Source organism: Saccostrea cucullata, unplaced genomic scaffold (genome assembly GCF_032062105.1).
Source record: "Saccostrea cucullata isolate Sc308-1 unplaced genomic scaffold, CSIRO_AGI_Scuc_v1 ctg12379, whole genome shotgun sequence".
In the NCBI taxonomy this organism is placed as follows: domain Eukaryota; kingdom Metazoa; phylum Mollusca; class Bivalvia; order Ostreida; family Ostreidae; genus Saccostrea; species Saccostrea cuccullata.
The window spans coordinates 27,042-48,963 of record NW_026932014.1 but is presented as its reverse complement, the minus strand read 5'-3'; the positions used below and the strand labels follow the sequence as shown (position 1 = coordinate 48,963).

Here is a 21,922-nt window from a genome sequence, read left to right as displayed (position 1 = left end):
GAGGGCAGCAAATGTAGACACATATACCGCCTTTTGAACAATGAGACGTTTTTTTTTTTTTGTGCCAGCACTTAATATAACACAGCTTTGGTTTTATAAATACAGTCTCATATGAAGGACGAGTCTTAATTTCGCACAGTGGATTTGAACCCACGACGCAACGGTCATCTCCTTTCATTGCAACTCGTGCAGACAAAGAATCTTATTATCTATCTATGCGAAAGATGCACGACATATGGAATTAGTACTTACCTCTAAACATGGACAGCAATGTAGCTACAAGAAGAGATACCCCTGATGTCGAGAGAAGAAGAAAGAGAGTTCTTCTGCGACCAATTCTATGGATGGAAACAAAAAATATCAATTCTATAGAGAAAAAAATTATGGTGTACACGCATAGTGTACATGTTTATCAAAAAAATAACATTTTATTTTTGAATATTTTGGAAACCAAAAGTAAAACAGTGAGAACATAATGCAAGCATTATTTACTTATTTATCTATTTTTGAGACACGTTTGCTAATAATTTTTAAAAGGGTGTATGCAATTTTTCATGACGCTTTAGTAGAGAAATTTAAATTTCTTACCTGTTTAAAAGAATGAATTCGGCAAAAGCTGACAGATATTCTATGGCCCCAAGAAAGAAGAAAATGACAAAGCGGTTTCCGTACAGAGTGGTTGATATAAGATTCAACCCGTAGTAAGTCAAGATATTCGTCAACCTGGTAAAATACAAGAGTTTTTGCCCTTTTATGAACAAAATTTAATCCCCTTCACCGAAAAATCTTTGTGCAAAGTTTAATAGAAATTGACCTAGTTCAAATCAAAATACGGGGGAAAAAAATTTAAAGGACAGCATATATACATGTACAAGCAGACATATGCAAGATAAGAGTGGTCAGAGAAGCTTTCATGAGCTTTATGGCTTATGTGGACTAAAAGTATTGACTAAAACAGGATTTTTTTTCCGTTTTACATTTAGTCTTTAACATATTAAATATTCCTTTTTAAATTTTATCATGTTTCAAATAAAATTACCATGTAAGCCACATAATGGCCGAGTTGATGAGAATCACCCGGTCTTTAAGAATAGCAAACATGCCATATTTCTTCACCTCTGTATTTCTTGGATTGTAAGTTTCAATAAGAACTTCTGGATCCGCCGATACCTTTTCTATTTCCTTTCTGCCGCCACTCAGATTTTCTAATTCTATTGTTTTTGCTTTAGCTTCACTAATGACTTTGTCAAAATTCTTTTTGTTCATTTTAGCAGCCTTTCGTAATACTTTTTCTGCTTCTTCCAAATGACCATTTGCCATTAGCCATCTTAGAGATTCATCAAAAAGCCTGCAAAATATTTCTGAATGTCATGTGTACAGATACTTTATTATAAAAATACATGTATTTCAATATTTAAATATGGTAAACTGTAGCCATAGCACTGGATACATGTAACAAAAACACGATGACCGAGAAAGAAGTGTAAATAGTGCTTTATTTCTAAATTTTTGTACATTGATTTGTACGATTTGATTCCACAGGATTTTTTCTTTTTCTTTTTTCGCACTCAAATCCGATTCCCCGTAGAAAATCTGTGCTTGAGCAGGTCATGTAATTTGTAGACACGTTTGTTTAATATGAGCAAATACTAGTATGTGTGGCTAAAGCAAAAATTAAGGTAATAACCAATATTCTACGAGGCTGTAGAGAGATAGTAAGGCCAGCAGAAGTTGTAGGTATCTCCAGGAAAACCCATACATAAGGTAGGCCAAAGGCGTTAAAAGAACGATTCCAGTGGTCCACCAGACCAACCCCATCACTTCTGCGCAGAATCGCCACTCCTCCGGAAGTGTCTCTACATACTGCGTCACGCTTGACAACAACAATCCCTGGATATGCAAAGATAATAAAAATGTAATAAATGTAAGAAAATATTTTTTTTTAAATGTGATGAAGAATATGAATGGCAGGGAGAACATATTGTGAAATTGTGACATTATTATATTTCCTATGTCTCGATAAAAAAAAACTTTTGGGGAATTATGTGTGTATATGTTGTGCTAATGAATATTTGATTTTCTTTTACATGGCTTTACAGAAAGCAAATTTTATTCATTCAAAAGTTTATTTTCATTTCTTTTTTTTTTTAAATCTTCCTTCTAGATTTACATTAAATACCTCAATGGCGGCGCCTGTGAGGAATCTGAGAACGGCAAGTCCTGTATACGATGGAATAACAGCTGTAGCAATGCACAGAAGGAGGAGCGATATATGGGATATGATGTGGACCCGTTTTCTACCGAATTTATCAGAGAGGCCAGTGCACAGAAGCCCGCCAAAACCTTGTCCTAGGAGCAAAAGGGCCTGCGAGATGTCCCACTTTGTTGACTCATCACAAACTAGATCCCACTAGAAAAAAAAAAAAAACATTTTTCTGACAAACGGTCATTTTCAAGGAAATTTGAAAATTTGGTAAATTATCACGTTTGTTAGAAAAAAAAGTCATACGTTTCTGAAAATAAAATATTTTTTTATTAATATTCAGAGATTTTTTAATTAAGGAAGTTAACCTCAGTTACAAATGATATGTCATTGTATTCATTATAGCTGTAACCATTGGGACAAGAAGACGTCGTACTTGAAGAATTTGTCAGGTTTGAGGACAACGTCACTGAACATTTATCATATGTTGCGTAAAATGCCGAGGCGTTCCAAGTTTTATTATCTGGAGGTGATGTAGTGGCACACCGGAAATCTGGTCGATATCCTGAAAAAAAAAATTACAAAAATCTAAAATGATTTATCTATTTTCGTATTTAATCAATTAAATTATTTAATAATAGATTATTTATGTTCACCGTAGGAATTAAACATGTTCATATGACGTTATTGAGTTACTCATCTAAAAAAGACTGAAATAGTCCCAGTTTGCCATATTATAAGCACAATTCCAACAGAACTGATTGGTTTGTATTATACAGTTCACTATCGCAATAAGAACATATGCTAACCTCATGATCATCAATTCCTTCTATATGTCATTTGAACAAAGGAAGTTATGAATGAGCTTGCTCTGCAAAACACTAACTACCGGATAAAAAATAATCGGTTTTTGTGTGCAAACTCTAAAATTCGCAGTCTGGGTCAAATGCCATGGGTTTATGGGACCCCGATGGCTTTTTAGGGTAAAGTACTTTAGTCGTGTCTCAGAACAAAAGCATTTCATACATGTACAGGTCTTAGTTATACATATACAATTGATCGAGTTGCTCATTTTATATATACGGTGGCTACTTATACAACTGACAAAAAAAATTCCAGTGACTGTATATTTAGAGAATGACTTAAAATGTGTTCTTTTGGAACATGAACATCCAAGGCAAGGAAAACTGTATGTTGTTCATCATCATTCAATTTTGTAATTACTCACCTATGAAAACAATCGAAAGAAGATGGAAGGAGCAGGGAATCATAGCAGCCCACATAAAACACAGTTGTCTGACCTGATAGCGACCCCAGGGCCGTAAGGCTCGCCAGATCTCGTCCACGTCCACACTTTGTTCCATAATAGCCTTATAAGATTTTGATAGAATTTAAATCAAGGCAAACAACTGTGAAAAAAAAACAAACAAGTTAAAACACTGATGCCCCCGCATGGCAGCTTATGGTGAGGGTTTAATTTTTTAAATACAAATCAAAGTCCAAGGTCAAGACGTAGCATTTACTATTCAAATGGTATGGCCAAGGATTTTTGTAAAAGTGAGTCAAATATCAAGGTCAAGAAATCGAATTTGGTAGTTACCAAAAAAAATTCTTTTCACAAAGAAAACACCTGTGAAAATATGGAAGCCATACCTCAAAACACTCAAAAGTTATAAGCATACGGGGTTTATGTCTCTTAGTTGATTCGATACGCAATCTTGAGCATGTTCTACGTACGAGCAATTTCTGAAAAAAGGTAAATTATTAACAAACAAGTTGATGAAACAAAAATATCAGCAGTCCGTTTAAAGTCATCATTTCGTAAGTTCTATGTCGATGCAATGCAAATTCAGCAGAGCAAACACTGGTCTCTTAATCATCCAGGAAAGTGGGATCATGTGCCAAGGAGGAGTGAGCTTCTCCTGCCGACCAGTCATACCCGCCGTGTGCTCTCTGTCATGATCGGTTCATAACGAAAAAATCCGTTGATAATTGATGTAGTGTGTATATAATATCCAAATAATTCATATGAAAAACGTCAGTCAGCATTTGAGTTAATGATAAATTGTAATTATTGACTTCAGGCAATTGTAACGATCATAGAACTTGCAGAATGATAGCTGTAAACGAGACTACTGATATTCTTGTTTCATAAACTTTTACAACTTACCCTCTTTTAAAAATTGTTATTCGTAGTGCATGCATTTGCCTATAGAATCAAACAAGAGGCCCAGGGGCCACAGCACTCACCTGAGCTAGGAAAAAGCACATATCAGATCAGAACTGTAATTTTATTGAGGTGGGAGGGGGGCTTGAATTTTACCCCCCCCCCCCCCCAGGGATTCATGATTTGAACAAACTAGAATCTACACTACCTGAGGATGATTCCATATAAACATCACTAATCATGGCTTTGAAGTACTTGAAAAGAAGATTTTAAAAGGTATCCCTATATATTCCTATGTAAAACTTGGGTCGGCCATTTTGGCCCCACCCTAGCCCCGGGGGTCATGATTTGATCAAATTTGAATCTACACTACCTGAGGATGATTTCACATGAGTTTCATCTTTCCTGGCCTAGTGGTTCTGGAGAAGAAGATTTTGTAAAAATGCCATTAATTTTTCTCTAATTCATAATTATCTCCCCTTGGAAAAGGGCGTGGCCCTTCATTTGAACAAACTTGAATCCCCTTTACCCAAGGATACTTTATAGCAAGTTTGGTTGAAATTGGCCCAGTGGTTCTTGGGAAGAAGATGAAAATGTGAAAAGTTTACGACAACGACGACGACAACGACTACGACTACGACAACGACAGACAACGGACAAATTTTGATCAGAAAAGCTCACTTGAGCCTTCGGCTCAGGTGAGCTAAAAAGATGTCAACCCCGTATGCGGGTGATAGGTAAGGGACAACTGAAAATTTAAAGTCATCATGTTTATCATAAAGATTTGTTAACATTATTATGTTCCCCAAACGAAGTTGGGGAACATATTGTTTTTACTCTGTTTCTTATTATTATTATTTTTCTTCTTGGGAAAATTTTGTTCGCGAATGATCTTGTAAAGTACACATCCGATTAAGGGGAAACCTTTTTAGGATAATTAGGCATGTTATGTAGATTTGCGGAACGAGGGTCATTTTGCGCGCACGTGCTTGCAAGAGCGCGCACGTGCAACACGTGAAATGACCAATATACTTGAAATTGCCGTAACTTTTACATTTTTTGATGTAATGCTTTGATATTTAGAATATATAGACATAATTTAAATGTAGATAAGATGACATTGTCAACATGCCATTTTGCGCGCACGTGCTTGCAAGAGCGCGCACGTGCAACACGTGAAATGACCAATATAATGGATATAGCCATAACTTTTCTATTTTTTGATGAAATCTTTTGAAATTTATAATGTAAGGATATATTAGTAGCGTAAACAAGATGACATGATCAAAAAAGCAAGATCTCACGCGCATGCACGTGCGCTACGCTCTGATTGGCTGAAACTAAAGTCTCTATATCTTTCTTATTTTTCGACGAAATCCTATGAAATTTTGAACATAGCCATGCATTAAGATATCCTACAATAGGATATATAGCAATTATCATGAAAACACGTGCATGCACGTGTGCTGCAATCTGATTGGCTTAAATTTTATCTAGCTATAACTCCTTTGGTTTTTAACCAAACAGGATGGACTTTGGAACATAGATAGATATAATGAACTTCTACAAGACGGTATGGTCACAATGCACACGCATACACGTGCGTGTACGTTCGCTGTAATCTGATTGGCTGAAGCTTTAAACAGCTATATTTCCCTTGGTTTTCAACCAAACGGGGTGGGATTTAGAACATAGATAGATGTAAAGGACTTCTACAAGAAGATATGGTCACTATGCTCATGTATGCACGTGCGTGCACATAAAATGAAATAAATCAAAAATACACTTGAATGAGCGTATTTTTTAATACTTTTGGATTAAATACTTTAATATTTAGTATATAAAAAATATATAGATTGTGTAGACAAGATGATATGGTCATTACGCACATGCATTCACATGCGCACGCTTGCAATGCAAAAATTTGAATGAATTGGCGTTGTTTAAGTCTCAAATGCATAGATTTTGTCCTATTCAATGAAGCTGTTGCGGGGAATATGGCACGAAAAGGGTGTTGGGGAGCGTTTGGGGAACATCTGTAACGGTCCCCGTTACAATTAGCACTAGTTACATTGTAGGTTAAAATTAACGTTTTCTTTTTACAGTAAAATATAAAAGTATGAAACAGATTTGTCAGACTCTGTGGTATCTTAATTTCAAGCTCACTCGGACATATCGTGTCGACATATATGTATGGAAATAATTATTTTAATTGATGATACGTTGTAGATATAACAAAATGTCCAGTTGAAGGTCACAGCAAGTGTTTAATTTCTTTTTCTCATTTGTAAGATTTTGAAATACAATCTGATTAATAGGTCTGCTAATAACGGAGCGCAGTTGGGACCCATGTGAATTCAAGCAGATTATTGGAAAACCTGGTCTCAAAAAACCAAATGAGATAAGGAGATCACGATTAGAATTCACGCACAAAAGTCTTACAGCAATATGAGTAGATATGGACCTCCGAAAACATTAGAGAAGGATCAGGTGCCATAGAGGAGAAAGTGTCCCTTGTCTACCGATCAAACTCCCCATGTGCGCCTTATCAAGACCAGGCGAACAGGAAAATCTGTAGAAATGTAGTTTTTAAATGACTGGCAATTTAAATAGATGTGATTACATGTATTTAATTTGTAGTAAAGATACCGCGGAAAAAATGACTTATTATACAGTATCAGCATGTGTCAGCAGTATGTGTCAAAAGTAATGAGAACTTTTTCGATGTCACGATCGATCTAATACTAGTATTCAAAGATGTGCAACACTTTGGACCAGATATTTTCTACCTTTGTCATGCGTTGAATCATAATTTGTTTTGTTTCATCTGTATTCTTAAGCACGCCTGTTAAAGGTCCGCATCAAATCGTGCTAGTTTTTGCTTCAAACTAGCATTAAGAATAAATTTTCCAGAGCGTTTTAATCATGCAAAAGTTAGAAGAAAAAATATTTTTAAAATATTTATAAATAACAAAACTTATTATATATGATTGAGGCTTAGGGATAGAAAGGGGTCAAATTTTCCATCCTTGATAAATTAGTGCAATTGTTTTACGGAAATTAATAAAGATTTTTCAATTTTTGTAATGACAAATAAAAAAAATTTGGATGTATATATTTATCTATTTGTTTGTATAGATTAGATGATATTCCAACAGTAAAATGAACTTACTTAAAATGTTGACCTACCTTTTACCTGGTCTGCGTTTCAGCTCCAATATATAAATACAATATGTACTAAGTACATGTATCTATTTATTCTCCTCTCATGCATGCTCATGTGTCCACTTTCCCCTTATATAGAGTAACCTGGAAAGTTTGACAAAAAAAATTACATATTTTTTTTTATCCTCTGTCTCCATGAAACAAAGATGACAGTAATGGGTTTTGTTTCAGGTAAATTATTATCATAAGGGGTCAAAGTAAGGCTAATGCCAGGATAAATTGACAAGGATTTAACTTAAAGACTTTTAGTCAAATACTTTGATAAGAAATATGAAAAAATTTTCAGTGACAGTTTTTCAACCCAAACTGTGAATATACTTTTCCCTCAAACCAGAGATTTATTTTCACTATATAATTTAAGTACATGTATTCTATTTCTGTTTTACACACTTTTGATTTTTTGTTTTTGCGTGTGTGTTGGGGGGGGGGGGGCCTTCCATTGGAAAGAAAATTAATGAAATTATTTAATCCATATATCACAAATAATAATCCTAACAAGTCACTTTGCAATGCAGTTTTTTTCAAATAAAAACACATAAAAACGCAAAATTAGCAAATTTTTCAAAAGTTTTATGATATCTAATTATAGAATTCAAGAAAATGGGAAAATGGGAGAATATTTTTTTAAATGGCTCATAAATTAGAAAGTGTTCTATGAAAAAAGGAAAAATGACAACATTAATAAAACCACTTACCTGTATCTTACTTTTGGACTAACAAAAGCAATAAGGATAGCTTAAATTTCTTATCTAAATAAGACAAGTGCAAGTCGTGAAGAGAAGATATTATATATATATTATTATAACAGTAACTTGATCCGAAGGGTCGTATCACGTCGAGTTGAGAGGCGCGGATCATCAGATCTAACGAGACGCGAAGCGTCGAGTTTGATCTGATGATCCGCGACAGTCAACGAGACGTGATACGGCTCTTCGGATCAAGTTACTGTTATAATGATAAATTTATTATATACCCCCTTATATCTGGCTAAATATATTAAAATAAACCGTTAGAGATCAATTGTATAATATTAATCGATTAAACAAAGCATAACAACAAGGGACTTTTTAACGCGCAAGAAAAATAACGTCATATTTCTGCGTACTACGTCATCAGTTTCAGAGAGTGGTGATATGGATTCAGAAAACAACATGTTGGTGATCCGGAAAATCGGATCACGACGTCACGTGATAGCGTAAATTCAACAGTAAAATTGAGTGATACACATTAGGTATATAATAACTGTTATTATTATACTTTCATGTTAAATACTAAAATCTGATTGGTTTAGACGCAGGTAACAATCCGTTCGATTACCCTGAGCCTTAGCAACACACGTGACAACGCGTAACACAACGGTAATGCCACATGCGTGGAAATTGTGCGCGTACGGTTCACCGTAGAATTCTCAAAACGTCAGTTGCGCGTTTGAAAGAACCTGAATTAACTTGACGTCAATAAAAGCTTGCGTCCGATATAGCTTACTTGAAAACAACAAACGACAGACGATACATGCTTGCGAGTGTAGGAAACATGCTTGCGAGCCAGAAATAACGAAACTTTATATGATAAATGACTCGAATTCGAGTATCAAACTAACAATAAGGAGATTAGTGAACCGGTGAGTGTGAAAGCTTTCTATACATGAACGTAAAGACGATCGACGGTTTTTTTTTTTTTGCTGACGTCCTAAATCAATAAGACATTCAGTATAATAAAATAAATGGTGCCTGTTTTGTAGGGTAACATTTGAAATTGACACCCCTCGGAAAACCATTGTCAACCTCCGCTGACGCGTCGGTTGACAATGGTTTTCCTTGGGGTGTCAATTTCAAATGTTACCCTACAAAACAGGCACCATTTATATATTACTAACTGAATACTAGTATCAAAGATATCAGTATGTTCTGTTGTGCAGATAGAAAAATACTTTAGTCTAGTAGATGATTGATTTCTTTATTAAAATAAAATTAACTGAGTAACCAACTTTATCAATATTCATTTTAAAAAGTTCGAATACAACCAGCTTCTACTATAGTATTATTGGAAGGAAAGGGAAACCTTTAAAAGAATTTTAAGCCCCTTGACGAAATTAACTTCCTTTTCCGTTTGAGTTTAATAATTGTTCATCTGTTTTGTATATTTCACAAAGTCTGAAACATGGCAAAGTCACAGATCTAAGGGAAAACTCAGAGATGGGATCAGGTGCGCTGAATGAGAGAAAATACTCCTTTGTTCTATTGAAATTGCCAATATCCGTCTGAATTGATAAGTAAAACAAAATAAACCGTAATTTTACTATAAAAACAAAACCATAACAATTATTGTGAAACATGTCTGTCATATTACGACCCATTGATAAGTTTGGTTTCAAACCAAGATCAGAATTTGCGAAATGCTAACTTAATTTAAACATTCAAGGATTTGCATGCCTGAATCATGTTTCAGTTACTAAAGTAAAAGAAAAATGTAATTATACTTTTAGTACCGAATCTGATTGGGAAATAAAAACACCAAAATGCAGGTGATAATGAAATATTACCACATGAATAGAGAAACTGATGGAAGAAAAAACTGAAGTCGGTCTATTTATCATAGTTCTACTTAGTTGTGCGTTTGACATTTAAACCTGCAGTCACAACTCAAGCCTAACTAGTTAACGTCTTTAATATAATTTGTTAGGCCATTATTTTTTCCTTCACTAAATTGTCTGTGGAGTTTTAGTGTACCCGACCACACACGGAGTTGTAAACCGGTCAACATGGGATACACTTTCCTCCATGACCCTACCCCTTTTGTAGCTCATAATTTGTACATGTATTGTGCTAACTGTAATGATATCTTCTCATTCATTAAAGACAGAGATTTGAGCCTTCAAGAATACCTAGTCAGGGTACCCCTGTCAATCAACTGCATCTAGGTCCATCATTGGATGCTAGAACTTGATGGACTTTTGCTTTTTAGTCCCTGTGTATACCAGGGGCTTGCATCTCTTCCAGATTGTTTAATTTAAAATAAATTAATTTAAAAAATTAAATCTTCATTAAATACACTTGGAAGTTGTTAAAATAAAAGATTCTGCCACTTTCAGTCAAGATAAAACACAATTTAAAAAAGACGTACCACACCCATATGCAGCGATCTTCAAATTAACTTTGATCCTTACAGCGCACAGTATACAGAAGCTGTATTATTATGACAATTTTTAGATAGATGAAATATAATTAATAAAAGAATTGTTTATATTATTTTAAGTACCCGATACAAATCACCTGACACACAGCTGTTATCACCTACGTAATTTATGCCTTTTATTTTATTTTTTGTGGATATATTCAATAATTTGTTTTTAATGGACATAGGTTTATAGTATTCTAGTTTAAGGTCAGACGACACGTTCCTCAAAAATATATAATTTTTGCCAAGAATTTGTCATCGAATTCTTAATTCAAAGAAAACAGGTCCTTTGAATGAGACCATATAAAATGAGGTCAAAGTTGCACTAGGTGTTGGCCGTTTTTCAATTGACATACAAAATTGTTCTCGATCGCGAGGACAGCAGAGCAATAAAAAAAATAGTGTAAATATTAATGACCCCTTGTAGAATCATGTATTGAGGAAAACTTTTCAAACAACCCCTGTAGAACAGCAAGGTTAAGTTCTTCCTACTCCTTAAAGCCAAGATAGGTCTACAGTGTCAGAAATTTCCACAGGAAATTATCTTTTTTAAACATTTATAAAGAACCTAGAGCCTAGGTCATACATGTAATATAGGTGGGCTGTGGGCCTCTCACTTGAATTGTGGTTTTCTTGTAGTGCTTTTTGAAAAAAAAAAATGCTTAACCTCAGCTACTTTTCAATTGACATGCTTTCAATTTCTTATATTTCATCACCCACTTGAACAAAGTTTCTTTAAGAAGAATTCAAAAGTATATTTCTCTTTCTAGGTACTAGTACCTTGTTGATATCTGTTTTATTTACCATACATATTTTAGTTTGAGTTTGTTCTCACTCTGTTTCCATCGAGGATAAAAATAAACCTTTCATTAATAAGTTTCACTAATGTCTTAATATAAATACTAAGTATAAAGTGTTGTACAGTACAGTTTTCATGGCCCTCCACATCAAAAATATTTTTATCTTAGGATGTAAAAAAATGGAAATTTGTTCAAAAGCAATAGTAAAACACGCTGATATTACATTTTCAATGATCACAGAATACTTAAATCATGCAATTTTTTTCCCATCAAAGTGAAATAAAATCAACAAACTTCCTTTCAAATAAAAGCTATTTTTAATTAACAGCTTTCAACATAGTTGAAAATTTCTAAGTAAAATGAAGAAAATTATGACAAGATGAATTTATGAACCAATGAAAAAAACACATAAATCAAATATAAAAGCAGCATACAATTCTTGTATTCTGACTTTTAAAAATTTTACAGAGCTGCTCATTATATGTCATATATTCATGCATAGACATTTTTTTTTTCAAATTACAACAAATTCAGATTTATCTCCCTTAATATTTCCAGTTGACCAATATACATAAACAGAATTGAAAACACTCTAACTTCAGTAATAGTATGGTCTTCTATGGTCATTATATTGATCGTAGTAGTGTCTGGGGGGTGGGGGTCCAGGCCTCTCCCTGTAAGGGGGCTCTCTCCACCCGGAGTCTCGCCCCCCTCTGTACGGACCAGGGTGTCTGTATTGTGGTCCACCCCTACCACCCCTTAATGGAGGCCCATAGTCGTCTCTATACCCACCATTATCGTGTCTCTCATAGTTATCATGTCTCTCGTAGTTATCATGTCTCTCATAATTATCATGTCTCTCGTAATTGTCTTCGTATCTATAGTCTTTGTGCACTGAGGGTTTCTCCGGCAAGCGAATGTCGTCGTGTTTGGCCTGGTAGCGACGCTCCACTCTCACAGTCTCTATTTTAGATATGCCTTGTTCTTCCTCCATCTGCTCCCCTGTGTTGGATCCAGGGAAAGAGTTATTATTTTCTGAATAATCCGTCACTGGGACATTAGAGACGTTAGACTTGGCTGGGGCTTTATCAACATTCTCCTCAATAACCGGAGGAGATACGAGATTACTGCCTGCACCCGCTGTGGTCTTCTTTTTAAGTTTCTCCAAAAATTCTCTGTGATCATCAGGTGCACTGTTGGCAGTTTTATCCTTAGCTGCTGGTTTGGGCTTGCCTTCTGTGGGTGAAGGGGGTTCCCCAGGGGGAACCGGGAGAGAATTATCCTCTAGGGATTCACTAGGTGTTATTGGCACCTCTTTAAGACTAGACTTCCTGTTTCGTAAAATTCCCTTGGGTGGTGGAGGGAGTGAAGACACGTTTGCAGATGATTCATCTTCTGTGGGGGTAGCCTCCTTCTTCTGGTCCCATGGCGGATTCCACGCCCCCTCACCCTGGTTCCCCCATTTCTGCTCTGTCTTGTTGACTGGGGGATTCCAATTGTTTCCAGGTGGAGGCCCAGCTCCTGGCTGATTCCAAACTTGGCTGGAATGATTCTGGGGTCCAGAGGGAGGGTTCCATCCTGGTGATGTTCTGCCAGAATTTGGAGCACTTGGTGGATTCCATGTTGGAGAAACCCTGTCCCCCTGACCCACCTGAAATCCTCCCCCAGAAAAATTAGGCTGAGTGGGAAATGGCTGTGGAGGAATTGGGGGTCTAGGATTCCAAGCCTCTGGGCTGGATGCTTGCTGAGGAATGAAATTAGGCTGAGGGGCCTGAAGAGGGGGTGGTCTGACCACACCCATAGGAGGAGAAATAATTGGAGGGGAAACAATAGTGGGGGCAGGTGCAGAGATTGGTTGTGGTGCTGATGACATAGAATTCATTTGTGAAAACATTGGTGGTGGCAGACGAGGTGGTGGATTGGCCTGTGGCACTCCAAGAGCTGGAGCTACAGGCTGTGGCACCTCTTCTGGTTTCATCTGAGCCTTCCATTCTGCCCAAGAGTTGGGTGCCTCAGATGCCGGGGGTTGGAGAGGTGCCTGGGGTTGTTTAACATCTCTGTTGTGCTGAAACTGGGATTTCACTGTGTTTGTGAGCAGAGAAAGATTTTGAAGAAAATTAGAACTGGGAGTGGAGGCTTTAGGTGTTTTTGACAGAATCTGAGTGAGAAAATCAATAGGATTCTGATGTGATCTAGGGGGAGAGTCCTCCTTTTCATCCATGACCGGGGTTGAACTGCCTTCGTCTTTTGTGGGGGTACCTCCCTCTTGTTGTAACACCTTGATGACTGCTGGTTTTGGAGGGATGTAGACGGGAGGGTTGTCTGCGGGTGGTGGCAGTTGAGATCGCGGGTCCACACTATGGTGAATACTGCCCGTTTGGACCGCCGGAGTGTGCTGGACACTGCCTGTTGGGAGTGAGGGTATCATTGTGGCTATTCTTGACTCTAGTGCATTTGGTCCAGCTGGAATGATAGAAAAAAGATAAGTATGTTTTTGTTTTCAGTCACTACAGCTCAACAATGACACCAAAATTTTATGCTCACATCAACTTACCAACATATTTAGGTTTGGAGGGCATTTGTTCCTCGGGATCATACACTTCACTCTCAGCTGGAGCCACACTGTTACTGATGCTGGTCGACTGCTGTGCAGCTGGAAAAAAAAGTATGTAGAATAATTAAAAACTGTTTGTAATTCACATTAGGCTATCTAAATTTAATTCCCTGGTTCTTAGGCCAATTTTCTCCAAAACAGATGCGGGAGGGCGGCATTTTATTTTACATTTTATTGGCAATAAAGTAGATGAGGGAGGTTTTTTTTTAATTTTAATTTCCGAATTTTCTTTAACATAAAGATAATTTTTTAATCACAGATATACTTTCCATTTCTGATAAAAATTTCTGCTTTATCCATTGCTTAACAGCGTGTAAACATCGTAGGTAATGTCCTCGAATGTATTTTCAAACGAAGTAGCCAAAATCTCATTGTAAATGGCTACCGGAAGTGATATTTGAATACTAAACTACAAAACAAATGAGGTCGGATTTTTTTTTCCCGGATTGGTCTCCGCAATACCAACTTTTTATTTTATCAAAAATACAATAAAATCGGCAATGCGGCTACCTCAAAACGGATGCCCGCGGGCCCGAGAACCAAGATTTCAATTTTATATGGCCTTATTGTACAATCCTATAAGAGTTACTTCCCTTTATAGCTACAACCAAATGCATAGCAGATGTGCACTGAAATAAATCTATAGTAAAGTAAAAGGATCAACTGCTCATTTATGACATAACTTAAATTTCAATATCTTAAAAAGGAAAATAATGTCAGTAAATATAATACACTGTGCAACCTTAATCAAGGTTTTTTTGCAAATCTCATGCAAAAGCAGAGCAAAATTTACATGTGTATATTAAAAGTATGAGAATTTTATATTGGGAAAAAAGTTATTTTTAAAAATAAAACGGATAAAAAAAGGCTCTCCTCAATAGTTACCATGGATATAGATTCTTGAGGCTTTTAGAACCCTTTTTAGATGTCAGTTTATTTTAAACCACTCAAAAATCAAACATTTCTTTAAAGTGATGAGAGTAAATTGCATTATGAAGACACTTATTTAATAAATTCTTTACAATAGTCCCTACACTTACCCAGAATAGTGCTGGCCCCCGGGTTATCATCGTCGTCTAGGTCCATGTCGACGGCCTCGGTGTTGTCAATTTCCTCCAGGGGAGGGGTATTGCCTGGAGACGGGGCGTCATAAGAGGGGGAGGGGACAGGACTGGGGAGGGACTTCATCAGATCCTCCAACTTCTTACGCAGATTGTTGATCCGTGTCCCAAAGTTCTTGTAGGCCTGGAACAAAATTATTAATGTTACAATAGAATAAAAAAGACTCAGCACTGAAAATATGTAATTTAATTTTTTGAATTGGAATGTCTAGTAGAGTTAAAGAATTGTATAACTGGATCTTTTCTGTAAATCATTGTTTCTATGATATTTTTCCTTGTATTGAATGAACGCAATACATGTATTTAAGTGAAAATCTGACACACCATTCTTTTCAAATATTTTTAAATAGTAAACTTTGAATAAAGTCCTGGTCTTGTCAATTTTACTGGCTTTAAGTCACTTTGTCCATAAAGTCATTAACAAAACATGTCAGGCATGAAACTTATGAGTGGTTCCAGATGTAACTTTAGAGATATACTATGATATAACAAATTACTTTTATAATGAAGTGAAATTGCTCATCCCTTTTAATCCTTTATAAGTGTGTTTTACTGAATACTGTTCTCTTTGTAGAGAAAGATATTAGTGACTCACATTAGCTACGATCCTGGCCTCGCGGTACTGCTCGTCGTAGAACACCTGACTCTGTTCTAGAAGCTCGATCATCACCTTCTGTTCCTGTATCTGCTGCTCGGCGCTGGACACGTAATTCTCCAGCTTAGAACACGAGTCCTCAAACTGCTGACTAAACTGCTTCCCATGGGCTCGGTCTGTTTACAGAGAACAGAAACATGTATGCAAAGAGTGTTTTTAGGCATCCTTTTTAGCACTCTATGTTATTTTGCATTAAAGCAATATCTTAACACATGTGTTGAACTATCTGTAATACTCAAATCAGTACACGTACTTCAGAGTTGTATACAGCAATAGCACATTCTATAAAAATTTTATCATCTTTTAACTGCTACAATAAGATAGAATTCTCCTTAGATTTGTAAATATGAAATGTTAGCAAAATATGAATGGCCCAGAGTAAAATTCACTTTTTAAAATTTTGTCATTCAAGTTGTTAAGAGACCAAGTTTCAGAATCCTCTGATTAATGAACATCAATTTCATGTACACACAATTATCAAAACATTTCTACAATGAAAGTAGAGTACCTGATGTCAAACGTTTGAGCCCTTACATTACGAAATGTCTGGGCCTACTTTTGAGCTGTGAGACTGCACCTACCTTTGAGTTGTGTGACTGCCTCTACACTGGAGGCGTCCAGCTTTAGACTTGAGATCTGTTTGAATTTGAGTTCCACTTCTCCCTCCAATCTTTTGTAGCTGTTGATTTTATCAATCAGTATCTGGGGCTATAATGTAAGGCACAACAGTTAGCTTGCTTCAATTACATCATACATACATCTTAAGAAAAAATATCAAAATTTGCAATTAACAAGAGGCCCATGGGCCACATCGCTCACCTGAGTAACTTGGGTGATGCAATCTTTACCAGATTCCCCCTCTTGCTATACCCCACTACCCACTTCCCTTTTATGATTTTAAAACTTTAGAATCTACACTACCCCAGGATGCTTCCATATAAGTTTTAGCTTTCCTGGCCCAGTGGTTCTTGAGAAGAAGATTTTTAAAGATTTGTTCTATATATTTCTATGCCAAATTTGGGTTCCCTATTGTGGCCCCGCCCTACCCCCGGGGGTCATGATTTTAACAATTTAATATCTACACTACCCAAGGATGCTTCCACATAAGTTTCAGCTTTCCTGGCCCAGTGGTTCTCGAGAAGAAGATTTTTTAGTGACCCCACCCTATTTTTGTCTTTTCTTGATTATCTCCCCTTGTAAGGGGACTTGGCCCTTCATTTTAAGAATTTAAACTCCCCTTCACCCAAGGATGCTTTGTACCAAGTTTGGTTAAAATTGGCTCATTGGTTCTTGAGAAGAAGTCGAAAATGTGAAAAGTTTACAGACGGACGGATGGACGGACAGACAGCCGGACAGCTAGACGGACGACGGACAAAATGTGATCAGAAAAGCTCACTTGAGCCTTCGGCTCAGGTGAGCTAAAAACAAATCAATTCGAATAGATAGCATTTTAAATACCAATATAAATATTGCAATGTGTGGAGAAATTTTAGGGGTGCGTCAAACCTTGAATTCTGCCAGTATCTTTTCCTCATCCTTTATTTTTGCTGTTGGCTTGTATGCTTGTGTGGGAGTAGCTGGGGTGGATCCAGCTGGGGTGGCAGGGCTGACAGCATTATTTCCCACTGGAGTCGGGGCTGGGGAATCTACGAAAAAATCATTGGTAATAAATAGGTAGGAAAAGGTCTAAATGAAGGCTACGAGTCATAAATGATGATATTTATGAGTACCGAGTAATAAATAATCCACTGACAGATTTTTTTATATACAATTTTTTTTTTCTAAAATGTTAATATTTTTTTGCATATTATATACATAAATACTTAATTTAAAGAAATACTTCAGAATGATAATGTCTTTTAAACATGTTAAAAATCATGATAGAGCTAATTGCAAAAAGGCTAACGGATTGCGCTGTTTGTGACGTGCTAACGCTTTGCTTGTCGAGAGGTTTAAATACTACGTCACATTCTTGCCACATCAAAGGAAGTAGCCGAGAACGCTTCTCTCCCACGCTAAAGTCGGTCAGCTGCAATACACATCGCCGACGTTAAACGGTTTAAAAAGGGGGACAGGCAGCACAAATCTTATTAAACAGTTGAAAAAGAGCATTATAAGGCATTTTTTAGAGTCCATGAAAAAACTGAAGGTGATAATTTTATTTTTTATAGTATTTGCCATTTGTGTACATGTACATATGTCACAATTTATTGTATTAACGCAAGCGGAAGGGAAAAAATGGAGCTGTAGAGACGAGACGATTGTTCCTTGTTACAGTAGCTGCCTTGGGAAAATGAATGTACATACACCGAGTTGGTAAAGGGACCCCCAGGAGATGGGCTGGTGAATTTTCTGTTTCAGATTATTTCTTTCATATCATCATGTAAGTCAGGGACGGATAACTTCTTTTCTTTTTTTCATCCGAAAAAAGTTTGACAAGCCAAAGTAAAAAAGGTAAACTGTATGTCGGGTGGGGTTAGTTCAAAATATATTTTATCTATATTACAGAAACCAATTTCTATAACGTTTAATTTTGAGATGATGTTCGATTGTTGTGTCCAAGTGTTAACCCCCCCCCCAAAAAAATGTCTTTTATTCCTCAGTTCAGCAGCATTAATATCATTACTGCTTTTGATACAGTCTGATTTACTTGGTTTTGTCTGTAGAATTTATAATTATTTCATTTCAAAAATTATCTTGAGAAAACAAAGATTGTCAGCTGCATTTATTAGCATCTCGCATTTTTTTGTATATCTTTTACTTGCATATGGATAATGTCATTAAATAAAATAAAAGAAATCAAACTCTATTTCCATCTTTTTTAATTCATTCATAAATTCTTGGATCCGCTCGCAGCTGCGCGGTGGCCTCATCGCTACTGTAAACAATTCATTCATCACGCCGAAAATGTTCATGATTCCGCTAAACTAAGAAAGTTTACACAGGGTTTATCATCTCAAATCAAACATCAGACCTGTCCAATGCATGAATGCTCGAGTTAAAGAGGAAAATTCAGGAATTATTTTGCCTCCTCCATATTTTGCCGTGAACCTAGGCGACATTTTGTAATTATGTCGCCCCGAACGAAGTCGGGGACGACAGATTGATATTGTACGCATGTTTTTTTTATCCAGGCTGTTTCTCGGAGATGGCTGGGACAATCTTCCTGAAACTTTCCTCAAAGGACGATCACTGGTTGTAGTTGTGCAGTGAGGTCGTTCAGTTCCAATATGTCTACCGTTGCCATGGAAACCTGTAAAAAGCGACAAATTTTGTCCGAGAGTGTTCTCTCTGGTCCCTTAAACGTTCGTCATGAAACTTTTCTTATTTTAAGGATTAGTATCTGTAGTTCTGCAACTCGTATTTAAAATTTTCATATAACCGATTATTGCCATGGAAACCGGGTGAAAGTAAAAATTCTTTAATTTCGATTTTCTCAATAACTACTCAGGCAATCGTTTTGAAACTTTCAATGTTTATTCCTTGCAATGTGTCAAAGTGATTTCTACTTTCAAAATAATTGTAATGAGTCGCTCACGGTTGCCATAGAAACGAAACAGAAAAAAAGATTCAGATGTACACATGTGTTCTCCAAGGTCTAGGTCAAAGGGTCAAAGTTCGTCGTATCCAATAAAAGTTCTTTTCACAAGGACTACATATTTGAAATACGAAAGCCCTAGTACTTACCGTTCAAACGTTATGGCTATTTACTATGTTCAAGACGACCCCCCCCCCTTTTTTTGAAGCACACAGCCAAGTAGAATACACAGATATAACATATACAACTTACAAGTAACTTTTTAAAATCTTCATTCATAAAATTCAGTTCCCGTCATGTGATATTTTGCCATCATTCATTCTCCTTCTGTTTTGTCTCTTGAATTTATAAATATTTTATTTTATCTATATAAAAAAAATAACGATTGTCAGCTGCATTTATTATCATTTCGCGTTTTCTTGTATATCTATCACTTGTATATTATTCATTTCATTAGATAGTGCAAGTATAAATTAAAAAATTGGTACGTCATTTCCATAGTTTTTATTCATTCATAAATTCTTTGATCCGCTCCTGATGGTTCGCAAAGCCTTGATCACCACTGTATACAAAACATTCATCTCGCCGAAAATGTTCATGATTCCGCTAAACTGAGAAAGTTCACACATGATTTATCATCTCATAACACACATCAGCTCTCTGCAATGCAGAAATGCTCGAATTGATGGTGGCATGTCAGATTCGTTTTTCGGTAGAACCTCTAAAATGAAAGTGAAAGAGGGAAATTTCAGAGTTCCCACTGGCGTTACAATACACAAAATAATTCGGCTGATCTTCTTCATAAATTACATTTCCCAAGCTTTTATGATAGGAAAGATACTGCCAATTAACAAGTATGAGGCTCAGTTCAGTACATCTGCCAGATTTCGTTTATGCAAGTCTGCAAATTGAGGAACTTGTAATTTTCCTGCACTACTTTCTTCTCCTACCGATTCTAAAAATAATGAGAGGGATGTACCGAATTAAGGTCTTCCGTTTCCAATGGAAAGGACTGATATAACTCAAAGGTTTTCAAACTTAGCTTATGGACTTTTGTTTTAGTGATGATAAAAATGAAAGTCTTGTCTAATACGGGGCGACATATGCTATTGCTTGCAATAGCAGACTTTCCAGTATTCTTACTATTTTCGTATTGACCAACTTCTGGAAATGACCTTTGTCCGGTCCATTTCTCCAGAACAGCTTTAGATATGAAAGTTTACTGTTTCGGATATCATAGATCATGACTTGAAGATGTGTCGAACACCATTTTGTCCGTCGTCAATTCTTCCGGTCGTCACGAAAAAGGGGATTAAAAGTCGATTTTTTAAATTTCTTTGTCTTTCTTTCTATCTTTTTCTGTGATATTCATGGCATAAGTAAAGGCCCCTATTTGCTGATTTAACGTATAACCAGTTTCCTGATTTGATAAAGAAGAAATTAAATATCTTTGAATGTCTTAGAACTTTCGCAAGCGTAGGTTCAACGTTTCCTTAAACACTAAAAAATATTCATTTTATTTTCTCATAAAAAGGCTGCGCGAGTATCTCACATTGTGCCATCGTGCAGGTAAGGTCTTCCCCGGGATGGGGAATGGACCTGTAGAAAACCTTCTCTGGTTCCACAGAGTCGAGTTTTTGGCAAATAAAATGTATGAACCATATATCATGTGTTTGCATCTTATACCCCCCCACCCTATTTTTTTTTTTTTTTGAAAACTGTAAGAAACCTAGCCCCCATCTTTCTCACTTATTGAAATGAATGCTAATTCCGCTTTAATGTTTTACATTCTACATAAAATGACCTTGACATTTATATAACAAGGCACTCGTCTTGAAGTTAAGAAAATGATAAGGCTTATTTCTTTCTAAAAAATAATGGTTATTTACAAGTCTATATTCAAGACAGCCCCCCCCCCCTCGGAAGCGCGCAGCCAGGTAGAATTAGCATATATAACATATACAACTTACAAGTAACGTTTTAAAAGTTTCATTCATAAAAAAAAATTAGTTCCCCTTATGTCATCTGATAATTTGCTATCATTCATTCTTCCTATGTTTTGTCTGTAGAATTTATAATTATTTCATTTAAAAAATTATCTTGAGAAAACAAAGATTGTCAGCTGCATTTATTAGCATCTCGCATTTTTTTGTATATCTTTTACTTGCATATGGATAATGTCATTAAATAAAATAAAAGAAATCAAACTCTATTTCCATCTTTTTTAATTCATTCATAAATTCTTGGATCCGCTCGCAGCTGCGCGGTGGCCTCATCGCTACTGTAAACAATTCATTCATCACGCCGAAAATGTTCATGATTCCGCTAAACTAAGAAAGTTTACACAGGGTTTATCATCTCAAATCAAACATCAGACCTGTCCAATGCATGAATGCTCGAGTTAAAGAGGAAAATTCAGGAA

General features: G+C 36.1%; 2 protein-coding genes across 2 annotated transcripts; both read right to left on the bottom strand.

The window, feature by feature from the left end:
- Positions 1 to 252: 252 nt before the first annotated feature.
- LOC134234260 (organic cation transporter protein-like) lies at positions 253 to 7,675 on the bottom strand (the record flags this gene model as incomplete). The annotated part of the gene is made up of 8 exons (XM_062716312.1): positions 7,560 to 7,675; positions 3,432 to 3,573; positions 2,572 to 2,768; positions 2,180 to 2,410; positions 1,688 to 1,890; positions 1,040 to 1,348; positions 589 to 723; positions 253 to 338 (listed from the first exon to the last, which is right to left on the bottom strand). Coding segments are annotated over exons 2-8 (1,297 nt in total), but the record flags the coding sequence as incomplete, so codon positions are not given.
- Positions 7,676 to 11,907: 4,232 nt separating this feature from the next.
- On the bottom strand, positions 11,908 to 17,608 carry LOC134234261 (regulation of nuclear pre-mRNA domain-containing protein 2-like; the record flags this gene model as incomplete). The annotated part of the gene is made up of 6 exons (XM_062716313.1): positions 11,908 to 14,035; positions 14,127 to 14,225; positions 15,227 to 15,431; positions 15,903 to 16,078; positions 16,544 to 16,670; positions 17,469 to 17,608. Coding segments are annotated over 6 exons (2,612 nt in total), but the record flags the coding sequence as incomplete, so codon positions are not given.
- Between the last annotated feature and the right edge of the window lie 4,314 nt (positions 17,609 to 21,922).